At 46.0% G+C, this 25,890-nt stretch overlaps 1 protein-coding gene and 1 long non-coding RNA gene across 11 annotated transcripts in view; one reads left to right on the top strand and one right to left on the bottom strand.

The window, feature by feature from the left end:
• The window catches only part of GALNT7 (polypeptide N-acetylgalactosaminyltransferase 7), a 137,277-nt gene extending 121,515 nt beyond the window's left edge, over nt 1-15,762 (bottom strand). For 6 of the 8 annotated variants that reach the window (XM_059926753.1, XM_059926761.1, XM_059926754.1 and 3 more), the window contains exon 1: nt 15,215-15,397. In XM_059926753.1, coding sequence (XP_059782736.1) covers nt 15,215-15,340 — 126 coding nt within the window. In that variant the 5' untranslated portion in view covers nt 15,341-15,397. Of the gene's footprint in view, nt 1-15,214; nt 15,398-15,637 lie in introns of those variants that run through there. The other 2 variants (XM_059926757.1, XM_059926758.1) reach the window with 2 other exon arrangements.
• Nucleotides 15,157-25,890, top strand: part of LOC132368157 (uncharacterized) — a 37,805-nt gene continuing 27,071 nt past the window's right edge. For all 3 annotated transcript variants that reach the window (XR_009503926.1, XR_009503927.1, XR_009503928.1), the window contains exons 1-2: nt 15,157-15,312; nt 24,548-24,654. This is a non-coding gene — a long non-coding RNA (uncharacterized LOC132368157). The remainder of the gene's footprint in view (nt 15,313-24,547; nt 24,655-25,890) is intronic.

The raw sequence follows: 25,890 nt of genomic DNA, 5'->3' as shown, positions 1-25,890 counted from the left end.
AAAAACCCCAAGAGTGGCATGAAAAAAGACAGTGAAACGTGACAAGTGAATAACTAAATTAGAAAGACTTTACTGTGAAATACAAAATATCTGAGTATATTAAAAATGTGTGTAGACCATGGCAATACTGCTCAAATAACTGGTTGTATCTCGTGTCAACCGTGGTGTGCATCAAAGTAAGAAGCCATCTCTCAGGGCAAATCGTCGGCCTCTGTCGGCTTAAGACCACCAACGTGGTCCTAACGGGAAGAACTGCTACCACATTTCAACCAGTTGAAACCAAACCATCAAACCAAAAACTGCCAACCAGTTATTTTCTCATTCACGGTAAAACTGCCTGACGGCCAGTTGTTATGCGGCAAAGAAGTCTACAGCGAAGCTGCTTACGGTGAAAATGTGGGTACGTGAACATACGTTTCCTTCAGGAGAAAAGTGTGACTCAGAAGTAGATAAATGATAGCGTTTTCCTCCCTCCCCATTTTAGAATATGAGTTCACCAAAGGGCATAACTTTTAAGGCAGAAGTCTAAAGTCTAGGATACTCATCCCCTTTTCACTGATCATTCAAAATAAGGAATTCATAACAAATTTGCATAATGTAAGTATTATCATTCTTTTAAGCACTCTCGCAGCGACACAGGAATTATTATGCTCTTCCAAGGAGGAGGAAGGGAAGGAAGGAAGAGAGAACAAATGTGCGACACTGCAGGTTAAGCCGGCCCCGGGGGCTCCGACACAGGAGACCTGACGGAAGCCCAAGGGCAGCGCTGGGGCAGATCCTGGGTCTACTTCCCGGCCGAGGGAAAGGGGGCTGGGAGCAGCCGTCCCCAGGCCAAGACCACCAGTGCTGGTGACAGTGTTTGCACGGGCTTTCAACCCACGTCAGGGTCCACGTGCCACTTTTACCATGTGATGGACGGATTGATGTCAGCTTTCGCTTTCAATCGCCAGCTTGTCTTGCGGAGCTTCCTGCTCTAAGAGCCAGGAGGTAAATTAAGCATCAGCAGAATTCCCCCAGGATATTCAGTATTCGCGGGGATTAACATCCATAGTTATCAACACGGACGTGGGCGGGGGCGGGGGCGGGGGGGGGCCGTCCTTCCCCTCCCCCCGTCACGGCCCAGGCTCGAGGTCGCGCCCCGGACCCTGAGCCGCAGCAGAACGCCTCCCCTTTCCGTGGCGCGTCTTCCCACATCTCCTGCCTCACACTCTCTGCCCTGCCCCAAGCCCGGGAAGGAACGCTGTAATCCACTTCAACGCGCCTTCCCTAGGAATCTTTTCTCATAAATTCTGCACTGATTTGGGTTTTTCATAATCTCAGTGACAGAGTCAGAAGAAACCACCAGTGAAGTATCAGATTATTTCAAAACCACCAGGCTGCTGAATGTCTGGGCCCTAAACAGGGCTTGTCCTTACTTGCCTGGCACACAGTTTACAGGACAGAAGCGTTGCGATCAGGAGACGATCAGGAGACGATCAGGAGACGGGTAGGCTCTGAGGCTGCACCAGGAAGTAAACCTCCCCGCAGCACAGACGTGACCTCCACTACCTCCTGGTGACTGGCCTACAGGGCGAAATTCTAACTTGAGTATTCCTGGGCTTCAGGTCTCTTCTGCTTGGGCCAAATATCCAATACATTTTAATTCCTTACACCACCCAGACAGGAAGCATTTACGCAGGCTTATGAATCATATAGATGCAGGCCCAGTACCCTTAGAACCTCAGGGAAGTCTCTCAGAGAAGTAACTGTAGTCGTATAAATCCCACAGGACACTAGCTTTCCCTCCCCAAACTGAGTTTTCCCACCTTTCTTTCTGAGACTCACTAACCTTCGCTGCAGCAGTAAGTCTGGCATCTTAAGAGATGGGTCCTTTCAACACCCCAGGGGCCCCCGATGGACCCGCCGTCCACTCCCTGAACACACTGGACATTCTCTGGGCGGGCAAAGGGGATTCCGAGTGGTGGCGAGCAGATCGGAACGCAGATTCCTCTGGCTTTCTGCTTCACCACAAACCAGTCAAAGCCTGCTGGTTTTGTTTGTTGCTTTACTTTTCTGGGTGTCAGTCATCTATTACAAATATGTTTTTAAACGTACACCTGTGATATCCTAAATAAAAACAGCTAGGAGTAGCAGAACTGGCCCATGGATTTAGGAAGTAAGTAAATCAAATATGTATCTAAATGGAAGGCACTAGAAATAAATCAGGGACCTGGCTTAATACGGCACTGCACATTTTCTGATCTTTTTTTTTTTTTTTTTTTTTTTTTTTACCACCTAAGGACTCTGACAAGTGGATGGATACTTTGTCACCTGATGAGAGATGGTGGGAATGGAGAGAAGTCGAATGAAACTTCCACTTGCAGGGTATTAACATGTCAAAGTACCAATAGCATGGTTTAAAATTTTTTTTCAAAAATGTTATCAAGTAATGTTGCACGCTCCACTTAGTAATTTAAATTTGATTCGAATTTTGTCACAGCATATATAAGGCAATTTAAAATTTTAAGCCCATGCCAACCAAGGAAAATCTGCAGTCCTTTGGCAGAAAGGAATCTCCTACAAGAAAACCAAATCCCTAATGTTACTTCCATTCCAAGTCAATAGTTCACAAGATGAAACAGCTTCTTAGAGCATCTTGTGAGGCATGTAAGAGTGGTGGGGAGACGGTGCACAGCAGTAACAGAGCAAAAAGGTTAAAAAAAGAGAGAAAGGTTCATTTCATTGTCTCTAATTTTAAAAATGAAATTTTATTTTTTCATTAGCACTGACTCATCACAAGAGTTATGGGTAGAACAGAGGACTGTGAAGGTTCAGTTATCTTTAACTTAAAAGAATTGGGTATTTTCAGAAAATGCAACCTCTGTGTGTTAAAAAAAATTCTGAGTAAGCTGCTGGCCTCACCATTCAGAGGCAACATGCTGGGTGCCCAAATGGCAGGCTGGATTCTTCTAGCTACTCTGTGGTCAATAAAATATATGACTGACGTTTTTAACCTTGAAGGAATTATTGTCACATTTGGTACCCACTGGGACCCACAGACACAGACCAACCACTCCATAAATGTCTCATAACCAGAGAAGGAAATGCCCTGTCCCAAGGGAGGAAAAAGTAGTTGAACAGATTTCAGTTTTCATGAAGAACTGAAAAAACTGTAGGAAAGGTATGGCAATTCATTAGGAAACAAAAATACTGAACAAACACAAATATATTACCTTTGCTGTTACCTTAAGTTTGCTTTTCTGTAATATTAAAAATCATCTATTCCTTAACTGTCACGACAATTTCCTTTTGGCTACTCCTTCTGCATTGTATCTATCCTTCTAAGCCATAAGTCACTACACATGAGATGTTTGCTTTCAAACACAAGTACCTGTTATTTAAGTTAAAGAAGGAGATGCAAATCAGAACACAGGTTGCAAGCGACTCACTTTATCTTCAAGAAGTGATTTTTGCCAACATAGAACAAAGATTTTAGCATTTACTTTTCTCTTAGTGTTACCAGTTAACTGAGCAGAGATCAAGGATGACAACTGCCTCTTAGGAAACAGGACTGTACACTGTGAAACTATTTATTAGACTCTGGCTGCAATTTTCTTCCATTCAGTCACAGGTACAGGCTGGCACTCCTCCTGCGGCAGTAACTCATGGAAAGGAAAACGAAACCACGTTCATTAAAGCCTTCCTCAGATTTCAAAGGGGACGCTGGAGAGGGAATCTGAGAATACCCGTGTAGAACACACGCCCTCTGACCCATACTTCAGGCCACGCCAGCGCTTCTTTTCTCAAGCTGGGAAGCAAGCAGAACCTGGGGAAAGCCTGGCATTTGGGGCTCTATCATCTTTGCAGGTTTGATGTCGCTCTTCAAAGTTTTCGAGGTTAACAACTGTGCTTACGTGTGCTCTACGTTTATTTTAAAATAGAAGTTACATGTGCCATGGTTTGGAGTCTAAATGCTAACTACAAAAAGAAGAGTAAGAGTTATCTCAATTTCATACAGAAAATGTATTCCTTTAAAATACCAAGGTACTTGGAAAGCATCCTCTTTTAGCACATTTTTAGAATAGAGAATTTTAGAAAACTATTTGCTAAAAGTATTTTTCTCTTGACTACCCACTAAGATCTCCGTGGACTGCAAGCAAATTTATTTTAATTGGCCACCACAATAGAAACACTCTCCTGCAGACTTTTTTTTTTTTTTAATTTAATTTTTATTTTCTTTGGCTGCACTGGGTCTTCCTTGCTGCGTGCGGGCTTTCTCTAGTTGCGGAGAGCGGGGGCTACTCTTCATTGCGGTGTGTGGGCTTCTCATTGCGGTGGCTTCTCTCCTTGCAGAGCACGGCCTCTAGGTGTGCAGGCTTCAGTAGTTGCAGCACACAGGCTCAGTAGTTGCGGCACACGGGCCCTAGAGCACGCGGGCTTCAGTAGCTGCAGTGCATGCGCTCAATAGTTGTGGCTCGCAGGCTCTAGAGCGCAGGCTCAGTAGTTGTGGCACACAGGCTTAGTTGCTCCGCGGCATGTGGGATCTTCCCGGACCAGGGCTTGAACCCGTGTCCCCTGCATTGGCAGGCGGATTCTCAACCACTGCGCCACCAGGGAAGTCCTCCCCAGATTTCTTTGATAAATACTGGACTTTGAATTTCCCCGAGTCCATCATCACACAGAGCAAGTTAATGAAACCGCATGCCTGTATTTCCCCATTCTATCAATCCTTTGCTTAAATGCTAAAATGTAATTATATATTTTAAGTGATCAAAATTTCCAATCTTGACAGTGATCTTTTAGCTTAAAACACTAAACCCTCTACCAGAGTAGAAAAATCTGCATGTGTAAATTAATGAGATTTTAGTCATTTCCATTCCATTACTCTAAAAAGCACTTTGTAGTCATTTGTTCTGTATAATTGAGAGCTTATTTGCCAAAAAATCTAATGGATTTTTTTATTCATTTTAAACACCCTGGCAAGAGTTAGCAGATTTTTGAATAGGGGGTTTTAAACACTTTCTTTTAAAAGAAAAGATGTAAAATCCTACAGATTGTCAAGGTAACAAATACTAAGACTTACATGGGACACCTTGCTGTACTAGAGACTAAAAGGCTACTTCTGTCAGATTAGTTAAATTTTAAGAAGTATGATGATCAAATTGTCTAATAAGAATTGCATGGTAAAATATTAAACTGCAAGATGAAATATTGGGAGAAAGGGGTTGGATTTAAATCACCCCAAGTAAGCAGAATTAAAACCTACACCTAAGAAGCCGAGAATTGTAGAAAATGTCTAAGACAAGTTTTCAAGTGGCTGTATAAAGTCAACCTTTGATTTCTCAGGTACACGGGCCATTACTGACCAACAACTCCAGTCCAGTATAATATATTACAGGATAAATTTTTCTAGGCAAATATTTCCCATCACAAACATGTTTTTCTTAGCAGCATTAAACAATCAAGCAAACAAAAATATCTTAATTGACTTAACCCCACTAGGTCTTTCCTAAGTCATTTTTGAAACGTTTATGTAAGTGCCTAATGAACCATAAATCTAAAGAGCAGTGGAATCTCCCTTCTGATTTTCTGTATCTGGACATCTTTATCCAGGTATCTTTGATATATTCTGGCAAAATGAGGCTCACATGACTCAATTATATGGAACACTTTGGTTTCTGCTGGGGTTATAAGGGAACTATTTTTCCAATAAGAGCTGTTAATAATATGTATACGAAATACTTACTTTAAATTCAGCAGAATAAAATTATTTGAAGTACCATAGTAAATGCTGACAAATAAAGAACCCCTAGAGCACATTCAAATAGCATAACCAGGGACTTTGTTAACATACTATTGTAACTTATTCTATCTTTTTTTTTCTGTTTAGTCTTTCTAAAGAATTTATCAAAAAAGTTCTCACAGAAGCATAAAGATATTGCGTTCATGTTACGATGTCACTTCTCAACAAGTGTAATTCTTAAAATTCTGTAAAACTGTTCAGAAGTGTCTCTTGACCTGCACTAAGAACCTGAGGCTACTGTCTCACTCCAGTAGCTGGACTCAGAAGCTGGGTTGGTTCGAAATGAAGGGTTCCGGCTGGAAGAGTCAGACATTCACACCCTCGTGAGGCTACTTGCCAGCCTTGCTCACACTCATCAGAGTGTCTTCTCACAGGGTTTTCTTCTTCTTCTGGTATTTTTATCAAAAGGGAAAATCAACAGTCAAAGGATAATTACAGACAATCTCGTAAATAAAAATGCTGGCACTCCCACCGTCTCATAAGAGTGACAAAGAAGTTTTGGCAACTTCTCACTTAATGTTTCTCTAAGACATACTTACTCTTTAAATACCAACTCTTTTCATAAGGTGTACACATGACCAGTGAATACCTCAATCCTAAAGCACCTTATAAAATAGTTTATAAAGATAAGAACTACAGATGCTAAAACTATGTGTAAGCCGGATAATCACTGAACATGTAGTTTACTACTGAGGAGAACAGCATCTGCCTGAGGCCCAAATGTACTCTTAAACCCAGGGACTCAATAAAAGATTGAAGATGGGAAAAAAAAAGAGATGAGGTCATCTCTGCTATTCTATTTTCATACAGAACTGCTCCCAATAGTATGTGATTTAATTTTAATTCACCCAGTTTAAAACATCCTTGGTAATAACATATTCCAATTGCTTGGCACAGAAGCCCCTTAGCAGGCCCGTTGGTACTGATGTAATACTGCAGCTAATTGTACCTTCTAAACTTCGGAAACCAGGCTGTTCTACAGCAACTCTACAAACCTAATTAGATAATGCAAAGTTAAGGTTTTCCTCCAGTTTCGGCGGAGCCGTTCTTACACTCAGTGAGCTGGATCAGGCATCCCGACTGGCATGTTTAAATGCTTCTCGAGAGCCACACTTTAAAACACTACAAAGGCCGGGGAGCCCAGAAGGGAATTTATAATGGAGCAAAAATGAGAACATTTCTCATTTTGACATATTCAGGATTCTTAGCAAATGAAGCAACTGCAAGTTACTTCTCCCCTCTCCAAAAAAGACCGAAGCCCTGGGTAAGTGCAGTTCCAACTTGTCTCAGGGTTGCTTTTGGGACCATAGCACTGAACCAGAATTAAACCGTAGACCTCATTTCAAAAAACTAACATCACTGGGGCTTCCCTGGTGGCGCAGTGGTTGAGAATCTGCCTGCCAATGCAGGGGACATGGGTTCGAGCCCTGGTCTGGGAGGATCCCACATGCCCCGGAGCAACTAGGCCTGTGAGCCACAACTACTGAGCCTGCGTTCCGCAACAAGAGAGGCCGCGATAGTGAGAGGCCTGCGCACCGCGACGAAGAGTGGCCCCCACTTGCCGCAACTAGAGAAAGCCCTCGCACAGAAATGAAGACCCAACACAGCCAAAAATAAATAAATAAATAAAAATTTAAAATAATACAGACATTAAAAAAAAACCAAAAAAAAACAACTAACATCACTGAAATGCTAAGCCTACAGTTTTGCTATTGTTTCTTCCTTTAGTTACACATCAGCCAAATTAATGTATTATTAAAAACTAAAAATTGCCTAATATTCTCAGGATAAAATTACTTTCCCAACTTCAAATATTAAAATATTGTTCTAATCACAGCTTTCCAAGTTAACTGGATTTCAGACTAAAAGAATGCCCCAAGTGCCTAATATGTATTATCATATTTTAATACAATGTGTATAGTATATACAGTCTATATTATCAAAATTACATGACTGTGGTTCAGCTTAAAATACATGGACACATGTGTCTCTATACACACACGGGGTGGGGGTTAGAGGCCTAATTAAGGCAGAACAGAGATAACCCCAATGTGGGAAGTCCTCTTCGGTACTCATGGCTCTCTAATAAAACCCTTTCTCGATTTGTAGTTTTCCCCCAGGGAAGATGAGTGTTCACCACTTGAACTTCTTTTTTTACCTGAGCCAGTGTTTCTGGGCATCGCATTTACCGAGACGCGCTGCAGGCCCTCCTCTACCCCAGGTGCCAGGGGGCGGCGCAGCGGCAGGTGTTCCTGCTTCCACGGCCGCCCGCTCACTACATCCTTCGTTCTCATCAGTTCTTGCTCAAATGCTGCAGCACTTGGAATTGCTGGTGGTCGGGCAAGACTCCCCAAGTCATCTGACTTCTGCCTGAACCCTCTTTCATCTCTCCTGCTGCCGGCATTTCCCCCGTTCCTCTTTCATGCCCACGTCCACACCCTAAGCCACCACTCCAGTACCCAGGCCCCAGACTGGAGCTGGGCCCCTGCCCAGGAGCTCACACTTCGCATCCAGCTCTGATGCCCGTTCCGGGCTCCATCTACCCGGCAGACACCTCCACTCCACTGGCCTGTGGCCTCTACGCACTTTATGCCCAAACCGCACAAATGCTCTGTCTCACGGACCCCAGCGCTACGTGTGCTCTAGACCAGCACTTCGTGAAGTCTGGTCCCCGGGCCGGCAGCAGCGTCACCTGGGAACAGTTAGCAGCGCCAATTCTCTGCCCCGCCCCAGACCTCCTGAATCAGAAAGCGCGGGCAGGAGGCCGGACGACCCGGGCTTTAAGACATTCTCTGGGCGACTCTGATTCCTGCTCAAGGCTGAGAACTGCCGCCTCAGACGGTTCTGCTCCTGCTGAGGCTTCAGCATCCTCCCGGCCCATTCCAGCCAGCAGAGCTCCTCCTCCCACCAGCCGCACCGCTAAGTCTACCGTCACCGTCTCTCTCTCCCCGCATATTCACTTTCTTGGCCCCCCTCCTGGTTTAGGCTCAGCACGAGCTACGGGGACATGTCTCTCCTCACGGAAATCTGGCCTGGGCACTGCTCCCGGATCCCTCCTCGGAGCCAGCCTGAACCATGCACAGTATTCAGCGTCTCAGGGCTCAGATTCCGTTTCTCTCGCCGGGCTCTCTTCCATCCCTCCAGGCCCTTTCCTGCTTCTGCGTGCCCAGGCCCTGTCCCCGCGCTCACCCTCCGCCCTGCCCTCCCGGGGACCGCTCTGACCGCACCCCACCCCGCGGCCGGATGCTGCTTCCCCTGTGACCCGGGGACCCAGTAGCTAGTACGACCCTCCTCTCACCCCCTGCAACTGTTGTTTGTGCATCTGGCCTGCAAACCTGTGGCGAAAAGGTAATCACTCGTGTTGTTTATCTAGGACCATGCCCGGTGCGATGACCACATAATTTATCACCCAACCCAGAGCATCCCCTGCTTACACCTGCCAGCTCATCAAGGACTGCCCTCCCTCCAGACGCACCCGGCTCAGCTCCCACCACCACCACGATGGCCTTCTTTCTGTTTCTCATGCATTCCGGCCTCCTCCACCCTCAGGGCAAACCTGCCTGTCCCCTCGGCCGGCGAGGCTCTTCCCTGAGAGCTACATCCGGGACTCAGCTCAGCCATCACCTTCCCCGCCTTCCCCGCGGGGTCCTGGGCCCCTGTCCCTCCACTCATCCTGCACCGCCTCACATGCTTCTCTCTGTGTGAAATGACCTCTCCAGCGTCTCTGCGGCCCCCTTCAATGGGGGCCACACGAGCTCATCTGTGTTGTTAAAATCTGCGGGAGGTCAGAGGGCACAGCAGAAGTCAGGACACCTGAGACTGACTGTGTAAATGACCTTGGGCAGGGTTCAAGGCTCTGTAACTCAGTGAGGATTACATCAGACCGCATGAGAGGGTTACTGCTACAATTAACACCACACACGCAGAATGCTGACCTGGCACAAAGGATTCACAGATGTTATCTGTTATCACAGCGTTTTTTACTACTTTATAGTACCTCCAATGTCTAGAGCAGTAGATGGTACTTCGTAGGCAACAGGTGTTTGAAATCTTTGAAGCAGGGAATCAGCAGTTGAACGTCACCACTCCCTAACTCCATTTCAAAAGCTTCCAAAAAGCTGCTCTTACTGCTGAATCAGTAAAACCCCAACCCACTTCCTCAGCCTGCCATTCAGTACCTTCAAAATAGGGCCCCAACGTACTTTTCCAACTTCCAGTTCCACACCTTCTGTGTGGTTAGTAGGTCATGACCTGAGTAGCATCTTCCTTACGCCAAAGCTTTCTACTTCCTCTACTGCATAGCCTCTCCGACGCCTAGAGCCATGGATCGTGCTTAGTAAACACTCGACGGATATCGAAACGTCTGTTGACTGAATGACTGCCATGTTTACAGTACAAATACATCTCTCCCAATTCTCACAGAATTCTGTCCACATTGTTAACACATATTCTACCTTCTCACCCTTCCCTCTTCCACCACACAAACTCCAACCATAAAATCATTCCTTTCATAGTCTCAGGCTGTGTCCGTTCTACTCTAGAAATTTTAAATTCTTGATTTCACTGCTTTTCTCCTTCTGTCAGATTGTACATTCATTCCTCAGGGATGAAAATTAGAATCTAAAATATGAACAAAGACAATCGTCGAGATTGGAGCTGAATAATCACAACCATGTTCCAATATTCAACAGCTGTTCAAATCTTGCTGACCAACCTTTTTTTAACAAATCAAGTTAGAAGTTACAAATATTCTGTTTACAAATGGCCCAGGCTCAGAACCGTGATGTTCATTCACGATGCGTTACCTTCTTTCTCCCTGTCTCTAATTCACTAGTAACAGATCGAAGCCCACACCTTATCTCCCATTCCATGAAGCCGGCCCCATCACAAAACAGTTACCCAGATTCAACAGCTCGACAGTTTCCATTCTTTCTTTACTAATAATTGTGCACTCCCTGAATGGCTATTCTCAGCCTTCGCCACCTGCTAAGGAAACGTCCTGTGACAGTTCCCATAGCGAGGTTTCCTTACCCAGCTACCAGAGTAAGGATGGGGAAGGAACCCAGGCCATGTGGGCGCTGCATCCTTTTTTTCAACTAGGATGGGATCCCTTTAGAACAGGGACTTTTCCTTGAGACCATCTTGGTATTCTCAGTGGGGGAGGGGGGGTGGTGGTAGTAACAGGATTGATGCCTGACCTTCCAACACTGGATGGGAAACACTTCCACAGAATCGACAGATACAGCAGTTCTCAGGAATGTTTGCATTTCCAGGGTGTAATGAGTGCTTCAGCACCATGGAAGACGAGGGAGAAATTCCATGGGCAGGAAACAGGCATTCTGTCTCCCAAGGACTCAGTGCTTCGCAGGTACCTTTAAGCTTCGCAGGTACCTTTAAGCTTCGCAGGTACCTTTAAGAAACGTGAAAGCTTCTGCTTCTCAGCCGCCCAGAAGAACACACGTGTATGCAAAACTCAGCATTAATTTCAGGAGGCCTATGGAGCCCAAATTTCTTAGACTTGGTAATAAGGGAGTTTTTTCACTGCAAGGGTGGGGGAGGACAGCAAAATGGAACAAAAACTAATCCCAGGGCATTTCACTTGGGGAACCGAAACAACAGTGACCTCTTAAGACACTACATTTCTTCTAAGTGATAGCTCCATCCCTAATAAACGAGCTTCCATTTGAAACAGAAATCTCGTGGTCAAGGGCAGAGCTTTTCTGGTTGCAGCCAATCATCGCTGAGATAAAAGGCTTTGTTAAGGTAGAACCTGACTGACTGGGTGATCAATTCAGTCACAGCCTCATTAAGCAGTGTTCCTTTACACTGGTCTTAGCTTATCACATAAAACCTCTCCATCTAGCAATGGTTCTTGAATTAGTCCTACTACGGATGCTCTGAGCCTAAGTGGCATTAATAGTCTGAGTCAAGTAACATTTGCACATACAGAGAGCTGCCGGTTTACATGCAGCTTCTCACGAGTACTGAATTTGCTATTAAAGAGCCACTGAAGGTCTTGCAACATCTCCATTCCAGACCTTTATTTGCAGAGGCTAATGATTCAACATTGAACACTCAGCGCCGAAACCCGGGAGAAATGGTCTGGGAGATGCTATAATTTATTAATTAAAGGAACTGTCTACACTTTGCAAGTGCTAAACAGATGGTTTTAATAAATGCTGACCTTAAAATATTCAGAGGACAAAGCCTAAGATGATAAGCCTTCCCATTATAACCATAAAACATAACATCAGAATGTATGGATTTTGTCTTCAGAACCTTCCATGTAATAAACAATCTGTCATCCTTCTACCACCTATCGGGTGCCTCTGGACACCTTCCTTTTCCTTCACTCCCACATGCAGACACCTAGTCCTGGTGCCTCTGCATCTTCGTTTAATAGCTCTTGAACCAACTGACTTTTCTCTCCTTCCACCGTCACCCTGCCAATGCCATCAACATCACGTTCCACCTGGGCTATCATAACCTCCAACAGGATTCCTATCTGCTCTGGCTCTAAACCAATTCAGCTAGAGTGGTCTTTTCAAAGCACAAATCTCAGCCCACCTCTCCCCTACTTAAAAATCCTTCGACGAGCTCCATCCTTGGAGTTAATGGCTGCTCTAAAGACCTGATTCCTGGCATGGTCTCTTTGAACCCTCGCCCTCCATCTTCTAATCACGCTGGCCTTCTTCCACTTCCTCAGCTCACCATGCTACCTGCTACCTCAGGGCCTTTGCACATACTTCTCCCTCTCAGGGGTGTCCCCCTCCCATACCCAGATCAACAATGACTCTTCTTCAAATCTTCAGATTTCAACTCAAAAGCCATTTCTTCAGGTCAGGCTTTTATGACCAAGTTCCTCCATTTTTTCACCCCCTGTGGGTTTTTTTTTTTTCATAGCATGTGGTGGCACAATTTTTATTTACACATTTGTGAAATCTTGATTAATGTGATTTTTGACCCACTAGCCTACAAGAGCCACGAGTTTAGGAGCAAGGAGTACTTCCTTAACAACTAGCACCGGGACATGGGAGGTACTCAAAAATGTTTGTTGAATAAATCAAATAGTATCCAACAGAGTACAATTTGAACGGTAAGATCACTTTTCACATCATGCACATCAGAGAAACAGCAAGAGGCCCGGAGATGGGAAAGCGAAAAGAAATGTGTTCCTCTTGTCTTGACCATAGGTGACGCACTTTGCTGGGCAGATCTAAAGGAGGAAGTAGTCCAGGGAAAAAAAAAGCACCAGGCTACGGCAGACTTTTGTGCCTGGAACACTGAAAGTATGAGGCAAAAAGCTGTACAGGGCGGACCCACCAGGACCAGCGTGCTAGAGTAGAAGCATAACCTGTACTTGGTAAATGGGATTGTCCTAGACTATCTCAGGCCATTTATCAGAATCCAAAAAAGCCCTATACATGGATTAGTGTTAAGGAGAGGCAGGTGTTTCACAGTGGGTGGAGTATGTGTAATCATAATCAAAGAGTCAGAATTTTCCCGAAAGGAGATGCCCTTCTACTGCTGTATTTCACAAACATTTAGGTTAGCTTTTATTAAAGGGAGGCAATAGTCCCTTATTTATGCTCTTATGATTTATAAGCTATACCTTAACTTGCTTAGTTAATATTTACCCGCAAACTTAATAAAAGGGTTTGGCTCTCCACATACATAAAGCATTCTTCTTAATGTTAATTGTTTGAAAGTCTTAATAAGCTAGCTTCAGTCTTTGGCAAATGACAGAAATTACCCTGGACCCACCGACAAACTTTATCCAATAAGTTGGACCAAAAATCAAGTTATAACCACCTCCTACAGCTATTAAATGAGCTCGTGGTTCAGTACTTGTATCAGCACTAATATAATATTTCAGAGGAAATAGGCATTGGGGCTGACGCTCCATCACCCCTTTAGAAGACTTGTCATCTGAACTGCAGGACATTCTGAATATGGCTAGTTCTGTCACTCTTTCCTCAATTTCTTCCCCCAGGAAATGGCATCTTTACGTCTTTATTAGCTCTCGGTAAAAGGCCATTTGATCACAAATGCTTTCAAACAACTGCAATATTCAGTCGTCCTTTGTCAATAAGTCATTTTGAAGCAAAATCATAAAGAGGTCACCATCACTCCATGAGAGCTGAGGGACTTAAAACCACAAACACATTCAAAAGGAAAACTGGGTACTTTTTATTACCATTAATTTAGATGACTTAGAGGGGAATCCACCCCATACGTTATAAAGAGATTCCAGTGCCGTCACGTCTTCAAATACACACTAAAACTTCAGAGTAAATCTCAAGAGTAAACCTTCCCTCATCACAGGGGCAGGCGCAGATAAGGAAATCTCTTCCTACGATTCTTAGTGTTGAAAGGACGCCTTCTCCCTCTACTTCCAGACGCTAACTTTCCAAAAGGAAAGTTAATAAAGGCGACCCCTCGGATGCAATGCAGACGCTGCTTGCACAAGGCGCTGGAAGCGGCACAGCTCCCCAGCCCCCGAGGCCCCGGCTCCCGCGTCCCAGGGGAAGGAGGGGCGCGGCCGTAACGGCGGGCAGGTCGGGCCGGGGGCGCGGCCGGGTCAGCGGGGCCGCAGCCCGGGGTCCGGTCACCCACGTCCCGGGGCGCCGACAGAGCCCCACCGACCGGGAGAGTCGGGCGGCGGACAGCGCGTCCGGAGGAGCCCTCGGCGCGGGCGGCGACCGCACAAGTTAGTTTGGCAGCCCTGCGGCCCGGCTGCAACCGGGGGGGGGTGGGGGGGGAGAGGGGAGAGGAGAGGAGGGGCGGGCTCCGGCCCGACGGAGCGGCCGGTGGAGGGGGCTCCGGGGCGGGGGTCCGCAGGCGGGCGAGGGCGGCCGCCAGGAAGGGGAGGGGGGAGCGGGAAAGGGAGGGGGAGGGAGGCCGGTCCTGGGCGAGGCCTCGGCCGCGCATCGCCTGTCTCGGCGCCGAAGCCGATGGGGCGGCGCTCTCCGCGGAGCCGGGGGCGGGGCCGCGCGTTCCCACCCGGGCTGGCAGCCGGGGGCGCCCGAGACCGGGCGGAGGGGGGCGCCCCGGACGCGCGGGGGCGGCCGGACCCAGGGGCCTGGTCCGCACCGGCGGTGGCGGCGGCCGCGGCCCCTCGCCTCCGTCAGGCATGCGCGCGCCACAGGCCGCAGCCCGGACCAGCCCCGCGTCCCCGGCCGCCGCCGCGGCGGTCCTGGCCCGGCCCTTCTCTCCTCCAGCCCGCGTTCCAGGTGCGGAGGGCGGCCGCCGAGCCCCCGCCGCAGCGCGGGGCGGGGAGGGGCCGGGGCGGACGCGGCGTTCGGGGCCCCCACCCGCCCGCCGCGCCACCTGCGGAGCCCGCGCCCGACCCGCCGCCCCCGCCCCCGCCAGGCGCGCGAACAAAACAAGTTGCAGGTCGCCGCCGCCGGAGGGGGCGGGCGGGTCACTCACCCTCATCCTGTTCAGCGGGCTCGGCTCGTCCGGCCGCGGGGATAGGGAGGACCAGAGGACCACCAGCACCAGGAAGCTGCCCACCACCAGCAAACTGCGTAAGAGGAGCCCGATCTTCAGCCTCATCTTCCTCCGGCGGCGAGAGGCGCACAGCCGGGCGCAGCCGCCGCCACCGCTCTCCCCTCCCTCCTTCCCCCTCCGCGCTCGCCTCCTCCTCCCGCCCCCGCCGCCCGGCGGCCGCCCTCCCCGCCTCCGATCCGGAACTCCCCTCGCCTGGCGGGCCGCCCCACCCCCGCTCTCCCCTCCCTCCCCGGGCCGCTCCCGCCCCCACGCCCGCGCCGGGCGGCCCCCGGCCGGTCCGCAGCCCTTTCCCCGCCGCTGTCCTCGACCCCTCCAGGTCCTGCTACCATGCGACTAACTTACACTCTCCCCAGGTCTGTCCTCAGCCTCGGCCCCACCGCTCAGCCCTTAAAGCTGCCCGGGTCCCCAACTTTTATTGTCCTTTGGGGCCGTAACTCAGGCCTTAACGCCAGCCCCCCGGCCCCCCGGCCCCCCGGCCCCCGCAGCGGGGCGGGCGGAAAGGAAACCAGGAAGTCGCGGCGGCCGTTGCCGCAGCTCCACGTGGCTGATTTATAGCTGGGAGGATTTTTCCTTATTGATTGTGCTCGCTTCTTCACACGGCTCTTTAAGGAGCCGGATTTGTAACCGAAAGGCCCAGGTGTGATGTGCAAATATCACCGGACCCCAGGAGCTCTACTTGGAAAGCGGGTAGTACGTCGCTGTCTCTTGAGCTAATTAGAAGAAAGCCAACCTAGTGAGAATAAGCAATACCAACCTTGTTCAAGGGCTAAGTTTCTATTCCTAGGACCGAGGATTTCGGGGTTTGTAAAACAACACTCAAAAAAAAAAAAAATACTCCACCCTCGTCGCCTCCTTCAGACCCGATTTTTGCCGCTTGATGGAGGTTCCTTGATTTCTGTTTTTCAAAAGCCTTTCTGCCTGAGACCTACATTACACAGGAAAGGGTATTGAGAAATGTTTAGCCAGATGCCCCAGCCGGAGGAAATAATTTTTGTGCCCATATCTCCCAACAAAGATGTCAGTCGCTTCTATTGCTAGGTGCACGTGATTACGTTATCAGTGTGACCTCGTATCTGCCTAATTCAAGTTGAACAGAATGTTTAATATCTTCTCCTAAGTTTTAGGATGGTAAAAGTTGATCCTTCTTCCTTAATATTGTCTCTTATCTGCAGGTACTTTAAAACAAGTGAAACCCGGTTATTTAAATTTCTAGAATGAAATAGAGAATTTGCATCATCAGGATAGATAAAGAATTGTACCAGACCAACTCCAATGTGCTTCATGGTTTGAGTTACACTACCTAGTATATTGGGGATTTCTGTAGATGCCATCATTTCAGAATTCCCACAAAATGTTGCCAGTGAACAATAGGGGGAAGTGTAGGATGGCTGACGATATTCAGCCATTCAGGTCTGTTCTTGGCTGGATAATTGTGCAGAGTAATGCATGTAAGCCCAATACATACAGCACCTGGAGGGCTGTCATGGGTTGAATACAAGTCACTGTCTGACTCAGCATTTTTATCAACTACTTAAATCAAAACCAGTTGCTTTTCACATAGGACGAGGGAGACTGCCGAAGACCTTTTTTTTTTTTTGATGAAAAAGACCTGGACTTTAATTTAATTGATAAAGTATGAACCGGCTGGGTAATGTAGAAAGCTACTGCCCCACTCCTGGGTCAATTCAGGTCCATGTGGGGACCCAGGCATCACCTGTACCCAGGTGATTCTGACCCAGCTCATCTGTGCACCACCTTCAGAGAAACAGTGAAAGGAAAGGGTGCTTGGGGAAATGTTTATTTAGCTAACTCTGGAAAGCAGGAACAAGTTCATTTGTGGACCCAACTTGGGCTGTTCACAGTGGGGAGGACTCCTTTACAAAGCAGACGTCCCTAGACAGAGACTGGGCTTGGAGGAGGTGACCTTCAAGGGATCTTACTCCGATTACTTGAGGGAATAATTCCATTTGAAATCAGCAGCTGAAGTCCACCAGGAGTAATGAAACCTTCTGTTTGTGGTCTCATTTGCACAGAGGAGACAGTTTTTGATTATTAAGAAAATAGGAAGCTTTATTTTTACTTTTATGAGCATAGTCGGGCAGGTGTGCAAATTGAAAGTGGTCCTTATCACTCCCTAAGGCAATCAGAAGGATTCTTGGGCAGAAATGGTATTGAGAGATGACCCTGCCACCCCCTTTAAGTTTTGCACAGAGAACTTAAAATACGTGTGAAAGGACACAGAATTAGAAATTGACCAGTGGGTATATGGTTGTAAAAGCCCAGGCTCCTCTGAGTCCTAACAATGTTTAAAAGAAACTCAAAAGTATAAAATACAAGCCTGTTGCAGCATTTGCAAGGAGGCAGCCTCAGCAGAGTTGACCCAACTCTTTAGAAAATGAGGAGCTACGCGCATCCAAAGCTTAGTTCATGGTCAGTCACTTAACCTCTCTGAACCTTGGGCTCTTATCTGCCCAACAGTGATTGCAATACTCACCTCACAATATCATCAAAAGGAATAATGGAGGTCAAGTACATATGCAAATATAAAGTACAGATAGAGTGATGGGGCAAGTCTCAGTGTGTCTGGGTGTAATTCGTTTTTTCTTAATGAATACTACAGTTACCATATGACAGGGATTGTTGTAGGGGAATACTTCTGGTTTGTCTAACCCGGGGTTCGCTGGGAAAGAGGGTTGAGACCAGAACTTAACTGGAGGGACACGGGACGGCCAAGAGAGCCTTGTCCTCTGTCAGGTTATGGGGTCTCATGTGGCAGATGGTGACGTGGTGTCTTCAGCTGGGGCCTCCAAAGTAACGGGGGAAAGATAATTCTTTTGAAGGCCTGGTGTGTGCAGGATACTTAGCGCGTGTTACTGCATTTACTGCCCGTGAGCGGGGCTGGCGTCACTATTGTTCTCAAGCTGGGATTCAAAGCAGACTAGATTTCTAGAGAAATCGGATTTTTAGAGATTAGATTTCTAGTCTCAGAATTCGTGTCGCTGCGTCCATACTCCTTGCCAAGCTGGGCTAGCCTTCTGGGCCCGGAATATAAATGTGTTCTTAGGATGCAAAAGGTCAGGGCCTCAAGATTTGTTGGTTTTAAATTCTTCCCCTGCCTGCTCTGTCCGAGGGGAACCCACCACGAGGAGCTGCGCCCTTGCCGGGGCTGCTGTTTAGAGGTGAGATGCCCGCTCTGGGGATCTAACCACTCCTCCCTTCCTTCTTTATCCTGCAGCCAAGCTGAACATCTGAGTTTCTAAGTGTGTCTTGAACTCCCTTTGCTTCCGGGTGGGGGGATTCTTTTTGCCTGAAGTGACACAAAAGCTTTCCCATGCTTCCTCCCGAATCCCTCCCATCCCCCAGGGCCCTCCCCACCAACACACTGGGACTGGTACCCTGCTGGGTGCTCTACCTCTTCCTCCCTGATAATTACATAAGGTATGTGAAGACGGAGCCTTGTCCGTCCAGTTCATCCTTGTATCCCGTTTGTAGAAAGGGTTCAATAAATATTTTTTGGTGAAATAATGAATAATTGGATTGAGGATATAAACAGAAGATGAAACTTAGAAGAGAGGCCAGGACTTTATCAACTGCTGGTCCTCCTTACCTGGAGCTTCTCCTTCCAAGGATAAAACTTTGGGGGTTTTGTTGAATTAGAAAGGTGATTATTTTAGGTATCGTGGTTATCACCATCAGCTGGTAGACCGTTATTTCCCCTCACTTTGAATCCTACTAGGGTTACTCAGGACCAAGAAGGAAGTGATACTTTTAATTTAAATTCAGATTATTGTGTCTACTGAGATTTCCAAAAAAGGAAGAAAGAAAGGAAGGAAGGAATTAAATTGTATTGAAATGGGAACACATAGCCATGGGCAAGTACTGTCAGCAACCAAAGTTCAGTTTTAACTATATGTGATTGTTAAGAGCTCAGGTTAAATTAGCCTCAGTGACCTATAAATTATTGGTTAAATATCCTAGTGCCTATTCTGTAAACCATTTGATCACCTCTTTTCAAAGAAGGACATCCGTGATAGTATTTTTAAGTTAAGAATGTATTATAGGGAATTCCCTGTTGGTCCAGTGGTTAGGACTTGGTGCTTTCACTGCCTGGGGCCCAGGTTCGATCCCTGGTCAGGGAACTAAGATTCCGAAAGCCACACGGCCAAAAAAAAAAAAAAAAGTATTATATCGTTTAGAAAATAATTGCTATTTAAATTTTGTTATAGTTTAAGTTTGTTAAGAATATATTAATTTTGGACAGTGTTTATTAGTTATCTCTTACTGCATAACAAATTACCCCCAAATGTAGCATTTTAAAGCAACAAACTTTTACTGTTTCATGCAGTTCTGAGGGTCGGGAATCCAGGAGTGGCTCAGCTGGGTGGCTGTGGCCCAGGGTCTCTCCTGAGGTTGTTGTCAGGTTGTCAGGTGGGCCTGGAGGAACCTGCTTCCAAGTTCACTCCCCAGGCCAGCAGGCAGGCCTCACGGGTTACTGAGGGACACTTCAGTTCCTTGTCTCAGAGCTGCTCAGGACAAGGCAGCTGGCTTCCTGCAGGGAACAAGATCTGGGAGAGGGAGGGAGGGAAAGAGAGAGAGAGAGACAGGGGTCCAGAAGCTGTGGTCTGGTGCCGTGTGGAAGGGGGCCACACAAGGCTGTGAATCCTAGGAGGTCAGGGTCTTTGGAGGCTTAAGAACAACACTGGAAATCAGAATACTCGTTATTCCATTTATTATTTGTAGTATTTCGGTTACCATTATGATATGCTGAAGTCTTTCAAAAGGAATCCAGATCTTAAGTAATTGCTCATTTCTGATTATCTTGCAAAGAAATACTCTGTACACTGTCTTCAACTCTGAAATGAAGGTGTTGGGCCAAAGAATCTTGAACACCCCTTCCAATTCTGAAATTCTGATTGTCCTGTGATGTTAATAGATGGTTGAGACTTTTAAATTTACACTCTTGTGTAGAATACAACCAAGTCAAATTCTGCCTCTATACTTTTTTTTTCTGGCATGGATTACTATTTCTGTAATAAGCTTAAAGAGATGGATAATTCCTGAGTTGTGCTCATCTGGAATAAAGACTGTTGTCACTAGGGCTTCCATTTGATGAGGTTAATGGTCTCCTATACTGTTGTGATGGCAGAAATGCTTATTTTAAAACCCTTTTAACAACTACTGAGTCTGCACCCTAGAGCCTGCAAGCCACAACTGCTGAGCCCGTGCACCACAACTACTGAAGCCCTCGTGCCACAACTACTGAAGCCTGCACACCTAGAGCCCATGCTCTGCAACAAGAGAAGCCACCGCAGTGAGAAGCCCGTGTACCACAATGAAGAGTAGCCCCCACTCGCTGCAACTAGAGAAAGCCTGCGAGCAGCAACGAAGACCCAACGCAGCCAAAAATAAATAAATAATTTATTTTTTTTTAAAAAAAGCTCTTTTAGATTGAACGCCGTGGAACACTGCCTCTCCAGGAGTCTGTACTGTTTTCAGACTCCCATATTTCAGAAGTGCTCTTCTGACTTGGCCATTTATTTAAGCGACGACTGAAACACATTGTCTCCTAACACTCTTGTTTGGAACCCCTTCAGCAACTTCCCATTGCTCTCAGAATTAAGCCCAAGCCTCTCAATTTATTCCAAAGACCTTTGCGAGCCAGGCTCTGCTACTTCCACAGGCTCAGCGGGGCCACGAGTCCTCTTTTCCAACCTAAACTGCAGCTACGTTGACCTTCTCTCTGTTTCTGGAATGGACCAACTTCTCTATCCCTTCTAGGCCTTCACACAGGTTATTCCCTTACCCAGAACACTGTCTTAGTTTCAACACCAATTACCTGCCACCAAACTGCCAAGCATCCTTCAGAATCAGTTTATACATCAGTTCCTCCAGATTCCTCCGTTCTCTTCAGACCCCAGCCCTGCCCTATGCTGTCCGAGCCCCCTGTTCACATCGGTCATGGCATGTAGGGCTCAGCTTTGTTATTGCTTACTAGTGGTCTGTCACCCCCATCAGGCCATGTCCTTATTTGATGTCATCTTCCCAGACGTTCACAGTGCCTAGCACACAGGACCTGCTGTGTTGGGGGAGAAGGAGTGAAAGCATAGTTGACATGTGCTGTGTTTCACATGCTCCCTCTATGGTTTAAGCAAGTTTAGAAGCATTGTGTGATAGAAGATATACTGCATATATGTACAGGAAGAGAAAATGTTCTTGTTCTTTGCTCAGTTGTTAGAAGATAACTGAAGAAAAGATGAACTTTCCGGTGTGGAATCTAGAAAAATGATACAGATGAACTTATTTGCAAAGCAGAAATAGACACACAGACGTAGAGAACAGACAATACCGGGCGGGGGGAGGGGCATGAATTGGGAGATTGGGACTGACATATACACACTACTATGTATAAAATACATAACTAATGAGAACCTACTGTATAGCACAGGGAACTCTACTCAGTGCTCTGTGGTGACCTAAATGGGAAGGAAATCCAAAAAAGAGGGGATAGATGTATACATACGGCTGATTCACTTTGTTGTACAGCAGAAACTAACACAACATTGTAAAGCAACTACACTCCGATAAAAATTAATTTTAAAAATGCAAATTAAAAAAATGGTGAACTTTCCAGGCCTTAGCAAGATGCAGTATGGCAGAGTTGGAAAATAAAAGATTTGGAATTACCAGGTATCTACTTCCTGTTCAGCCTCTGATTCTCAGATCATTTAGGGTAAACTCTCTGCATAAGCTCTCTGCCGTCTATACCTCAGTTTCTTTGTTTGTATGCAATTCTGTTATTTCTCTTTTGAGATGTCTGAGAAGGTTTCTAGGTACAGTGCATTACTAAAAATACCCCAATCTTTTTTATAGCTAATAAAAATTATATCAGGTACTTCTGTCGCTAAAAAATAAAAATCTTAGAAACCGAAGCAAGTCACCGTCCCCACGTCACCTCAGCTATGAAATTCTTTATCTCAGTTTGCCCTAATCTTTATGAGTTTCAGTGTCTTTGTATGACTTGATAATGTGTATAGAGGTTGAGGTACTTTTCTTCCCCATGCTTTAATCATTTTGAATCAATAGATCTTAAAAGGCGATAATATCTAAATGTTTTGCAAAAGTATTTTAGAAGTAGGTGGCTTTGCCCTCATTTAGGGGCTGGGGAAGGAGGGTGCACCATTCTACATTTTTATCTGACCAAAATGAGTGCTGTAATTCCTCGATAATAAACTGAAACTACCTATCTGCCCACTGATGTGGAAGTTTATATGCACAAACTGTCATAGGACTTACAGTAATACCTTGACAAATTTCACTTTTGAAGACTGTTTTCCTGTCATTTAACCACACTCTGCTGAGAACTTGAGTCTTTCTCCAGTGAATTTCATACTCTAATTTCATGAAATTTTAATACTTGAAGGGAAATTAGAAATGAGAGTCTAGCCAACTCTCATTTTTATGTATGATAGGTGGGTTCTTGGTGCCTCTTACTGGCAGAGCTTCTTTCTTTTCCACCTCTGTTGCATCAAAGTTATGCTCCTAGAGATTATCAGTACAGTTGTCCCTCGTTATCTGAGGGGGATTGGTTCCAGGACCCCTCGGACCAAAATCCGGGTATGCTCAAGTCCCTTGTGTAAAATGATATATATTCACATATAACCTATGCACATCTTTCTTTATACTTTAAATCATCTCTAGGTTGCTTATAATACCCAATACAATGTAAATACTATGTAAATAGTTGTTAAGTACAATGTAAATGCTATTTAAATAGTTCCCATTAGTGTGACAAATTCAAGTTTTGCTTTTTGAAACTTCCTGGAATTTTCTTTTTTCCAAGTATTTTCAGGACATAGAACCCACTGTCAGCAGACTGCCAACCGTATTAGCAAAACAGAGGCTGGTTTCTCTTGAAGGTATCAGGTTCCCATATTAAAGAACGTGAGATTCTAGGTGATGCATTTTGCCGAACCTCTCTCTGGCTGGACCACAATAGGTGTAGCTGGATGAGCAGGGTCTCTGCAGGGAGGTCTGAAGAGGTGTGCAGCAGGAGAAAGGGGCCAAGGAGGAGGGAACGTTCTCCTGCTCGTCCAAGGCAACCTGCAGCCCAAAAGGCACATGATGGGAACGACAAAGAAGCGCTTTGCACCATCTTCTGAATGGTTTTGACTAGTTATAATAAGATTGGGTTATTTTTAGTAATTGACTATGCCTAGAAGCCTTTTCTGACTCTTCAAAGGAGATAAGCAAAGTTGCAGACGAATGAAACTGAGGTGTATGCTGGGTATATGCAGGGAGATTATCCTAAATGATCCAGGAATTAGAGGCTGGCCTGGGAGTAGATATCTGGTCATTCTAAGCCTTATGTTTTCCAACGATGTCATTCTTCACCTTGCTGATGCCCAGAAATTTCATCTTTTTAGACTGAACAATGAACAGTACATTTTCTCTTTATTTGAACGTGTGGCTCTATGTTAATCACTACTTGGAGGGCCACACCTGGGAGATGTGGGCCCAGAGTGCTGATCTTCACAGGAGCTCAAAATACTGTCATTTAAAAACTTTGGTTTGTGACTTTTCACTTGTGAGGATATATGATACGCATGGGTGTTATTGTGGTACCTGTATGCAAATCGAGACTTAGTGAAGTGTGGTATTCTTAGAGCTATCGGTCAAGGCAGTGCGAAATAGATCTTTTTGCATAAAACAATACTGTCGTTTAGATAAATGTACCTTTTGGCATATTGCAAAGAGTTTTGAAATTTGAATTTTAATTCCTTTTTTTTTTTTTTGGAGAACGGTCTTTGAGGTCTTGGTCTTATGGGATGGCTTCTATTTCTAAAACTACGTAAAAAGATTTTTTTTTAATTTTTTTTTTAAATTTATTTTTGGCTGCGTTGGGTGTTCGTTGCTGCACAGGGGCCTTCTCTAGTTGTGGCGAGCGGGGGCTACTCTTTGTTGCGGTGCGCAGGCTTCTCATTGCAGTGGTTTCTCTTGTTGCGAAGTATGGGCTCTAGGCACACAGCCTTCAGTAGTTGTGGCACACGGGCTCAGTAGTTGTGGCGCATGGGCTTAGTTGCCCCGCGGCACGTGGGATCTTCCCGGACCAGGGCTTCGAACCCGTGTCCCCTGCACTGGCAGGCGGATTCTTAACCACTGCACCACCAGGGAAGTCCCTGTAAAAAGATTTTTAACAATCCCTTTTTATGATCTTTTATTGTATATTTATAGATATTTCTATTTATTCAACAGTGTTTGGAGCATGTATCGTGTGCTAGCCATTGTTTTAAATGATGGGAAACAGCAGTAAACTAGAGGAGCAGAAATCCTTGTGGTCATGGAGTCAGACAATAAACAAGGTATGTAAATGATTATGTATCGTTATCGATGCTGGTATATCACTTATGTGCCAAGAATTATCCTAAGAGCTTACAAGAATAACTCATTTACTTAGGTGGTGTAGTAGAAGATAAATACTGTGGAAAGAAATCAAGGACGGAAGTGGGATTTGGAATGCGGATAGGAGTGAGGGAAGGTTTCAGTTTTAAAGAGTCTGAGATGGTCGCATTGAGGGGATAATATCTGGACAAGACCTGAAGGGCTGAGGGAACAGGGCGAATGGCTACCTGAGCGGAGGTGGCTTCAGGCTGAAAGGGCAGCAGATACAAAGGCAAGAACATTCCTGCTTGTTTTAGGAAAAGCAAGGAGGAGAGGAGAGCTTTGGCTGAGGAAGTGTGGGTGGGGTGGCCTGATCTAACTCACATCCAAGTAGGACCACAGCCTCTGGCTTCTGGGTTTGGTAAGGAAAGGAACAACAATAAAAGCAAGGACCAGTTAGAAGGCTATTTTCATCATCCAGACAGGGGCTCATGGTAGCCTGGACGAGGATTCTGACCGTGGAGGTGGTTAGAATAGGTCAGAATATGGGTATATTTTGACTATGCTTCAACTATTATGGTTCCAAATCATTGAAGTTGTTGTGCTGCTTCCAGGCTCTTTGTAAGTAGTTAAATTAATAACCTGTAAAACAAACTCTTTAAAGGCTCTGGCAGCACACGTTATTTAAAGAAAGTGTGTAAGTGAATACTCGGCAATTTGCTTTAGATTTTCATGTGTACACTATATTCTCAAGTGGAACTACCTGTACTTGGAGATAGAATCTCCCAAGTAACAGTGGCAGTTTAGGTGCGGGGCCACCTGAGCTGATGAAAACAACTGGAAGTGCCAGGTGAAATACCTCTGCAATCTTTCTAAATGCGTCCATGGGTAACAAGAAAATAAATACTAAGGTCAAAGACTGAACAGACAAGGTAAGCTGAGTACGGAAGCTGGCTTTTGCCTTAGGGCTTTGGCCAAACCTAGGGTGCCTGAGTATCTTTTACATCCTGAGTTCAAGGATTTAGGAACAGAAAACAAATTCAGGGTCCACCCCAAAGTGGAAAGCCTAATAGGACCTCAAAAACTAGGATCCCTGAAGGGTTCCATCCCCAAGGTGAGAGAGAACTAGAGTGAACCCACTCCTCTCACCCTGAAGAGAAACGTCCCTCTACACATACCCCACACCATCCAACTAGGAAACTAGTCATCATAATGTG

The sequence above is a fragment of the Balaenoptera ricei genome, chromosome 6 (assembly GCF_028023285.1).
Source record: "Balaenoptera ricei isolate mBalRic1 chromosome 6, mBalRic1.hap2, whole genome shotgun sequence".
Lineage (NCBI taxonomy): Eukaryota > Metazoa > Chordata > Mammalia > Artiodactyla > Balaenopteridae > Balaenoptera > Balaenoptera ricei.
Note: the sequence above shows the minus strand (reverse complement) of the source record. Positions and strands in the feature narration are given on the sequence as shown.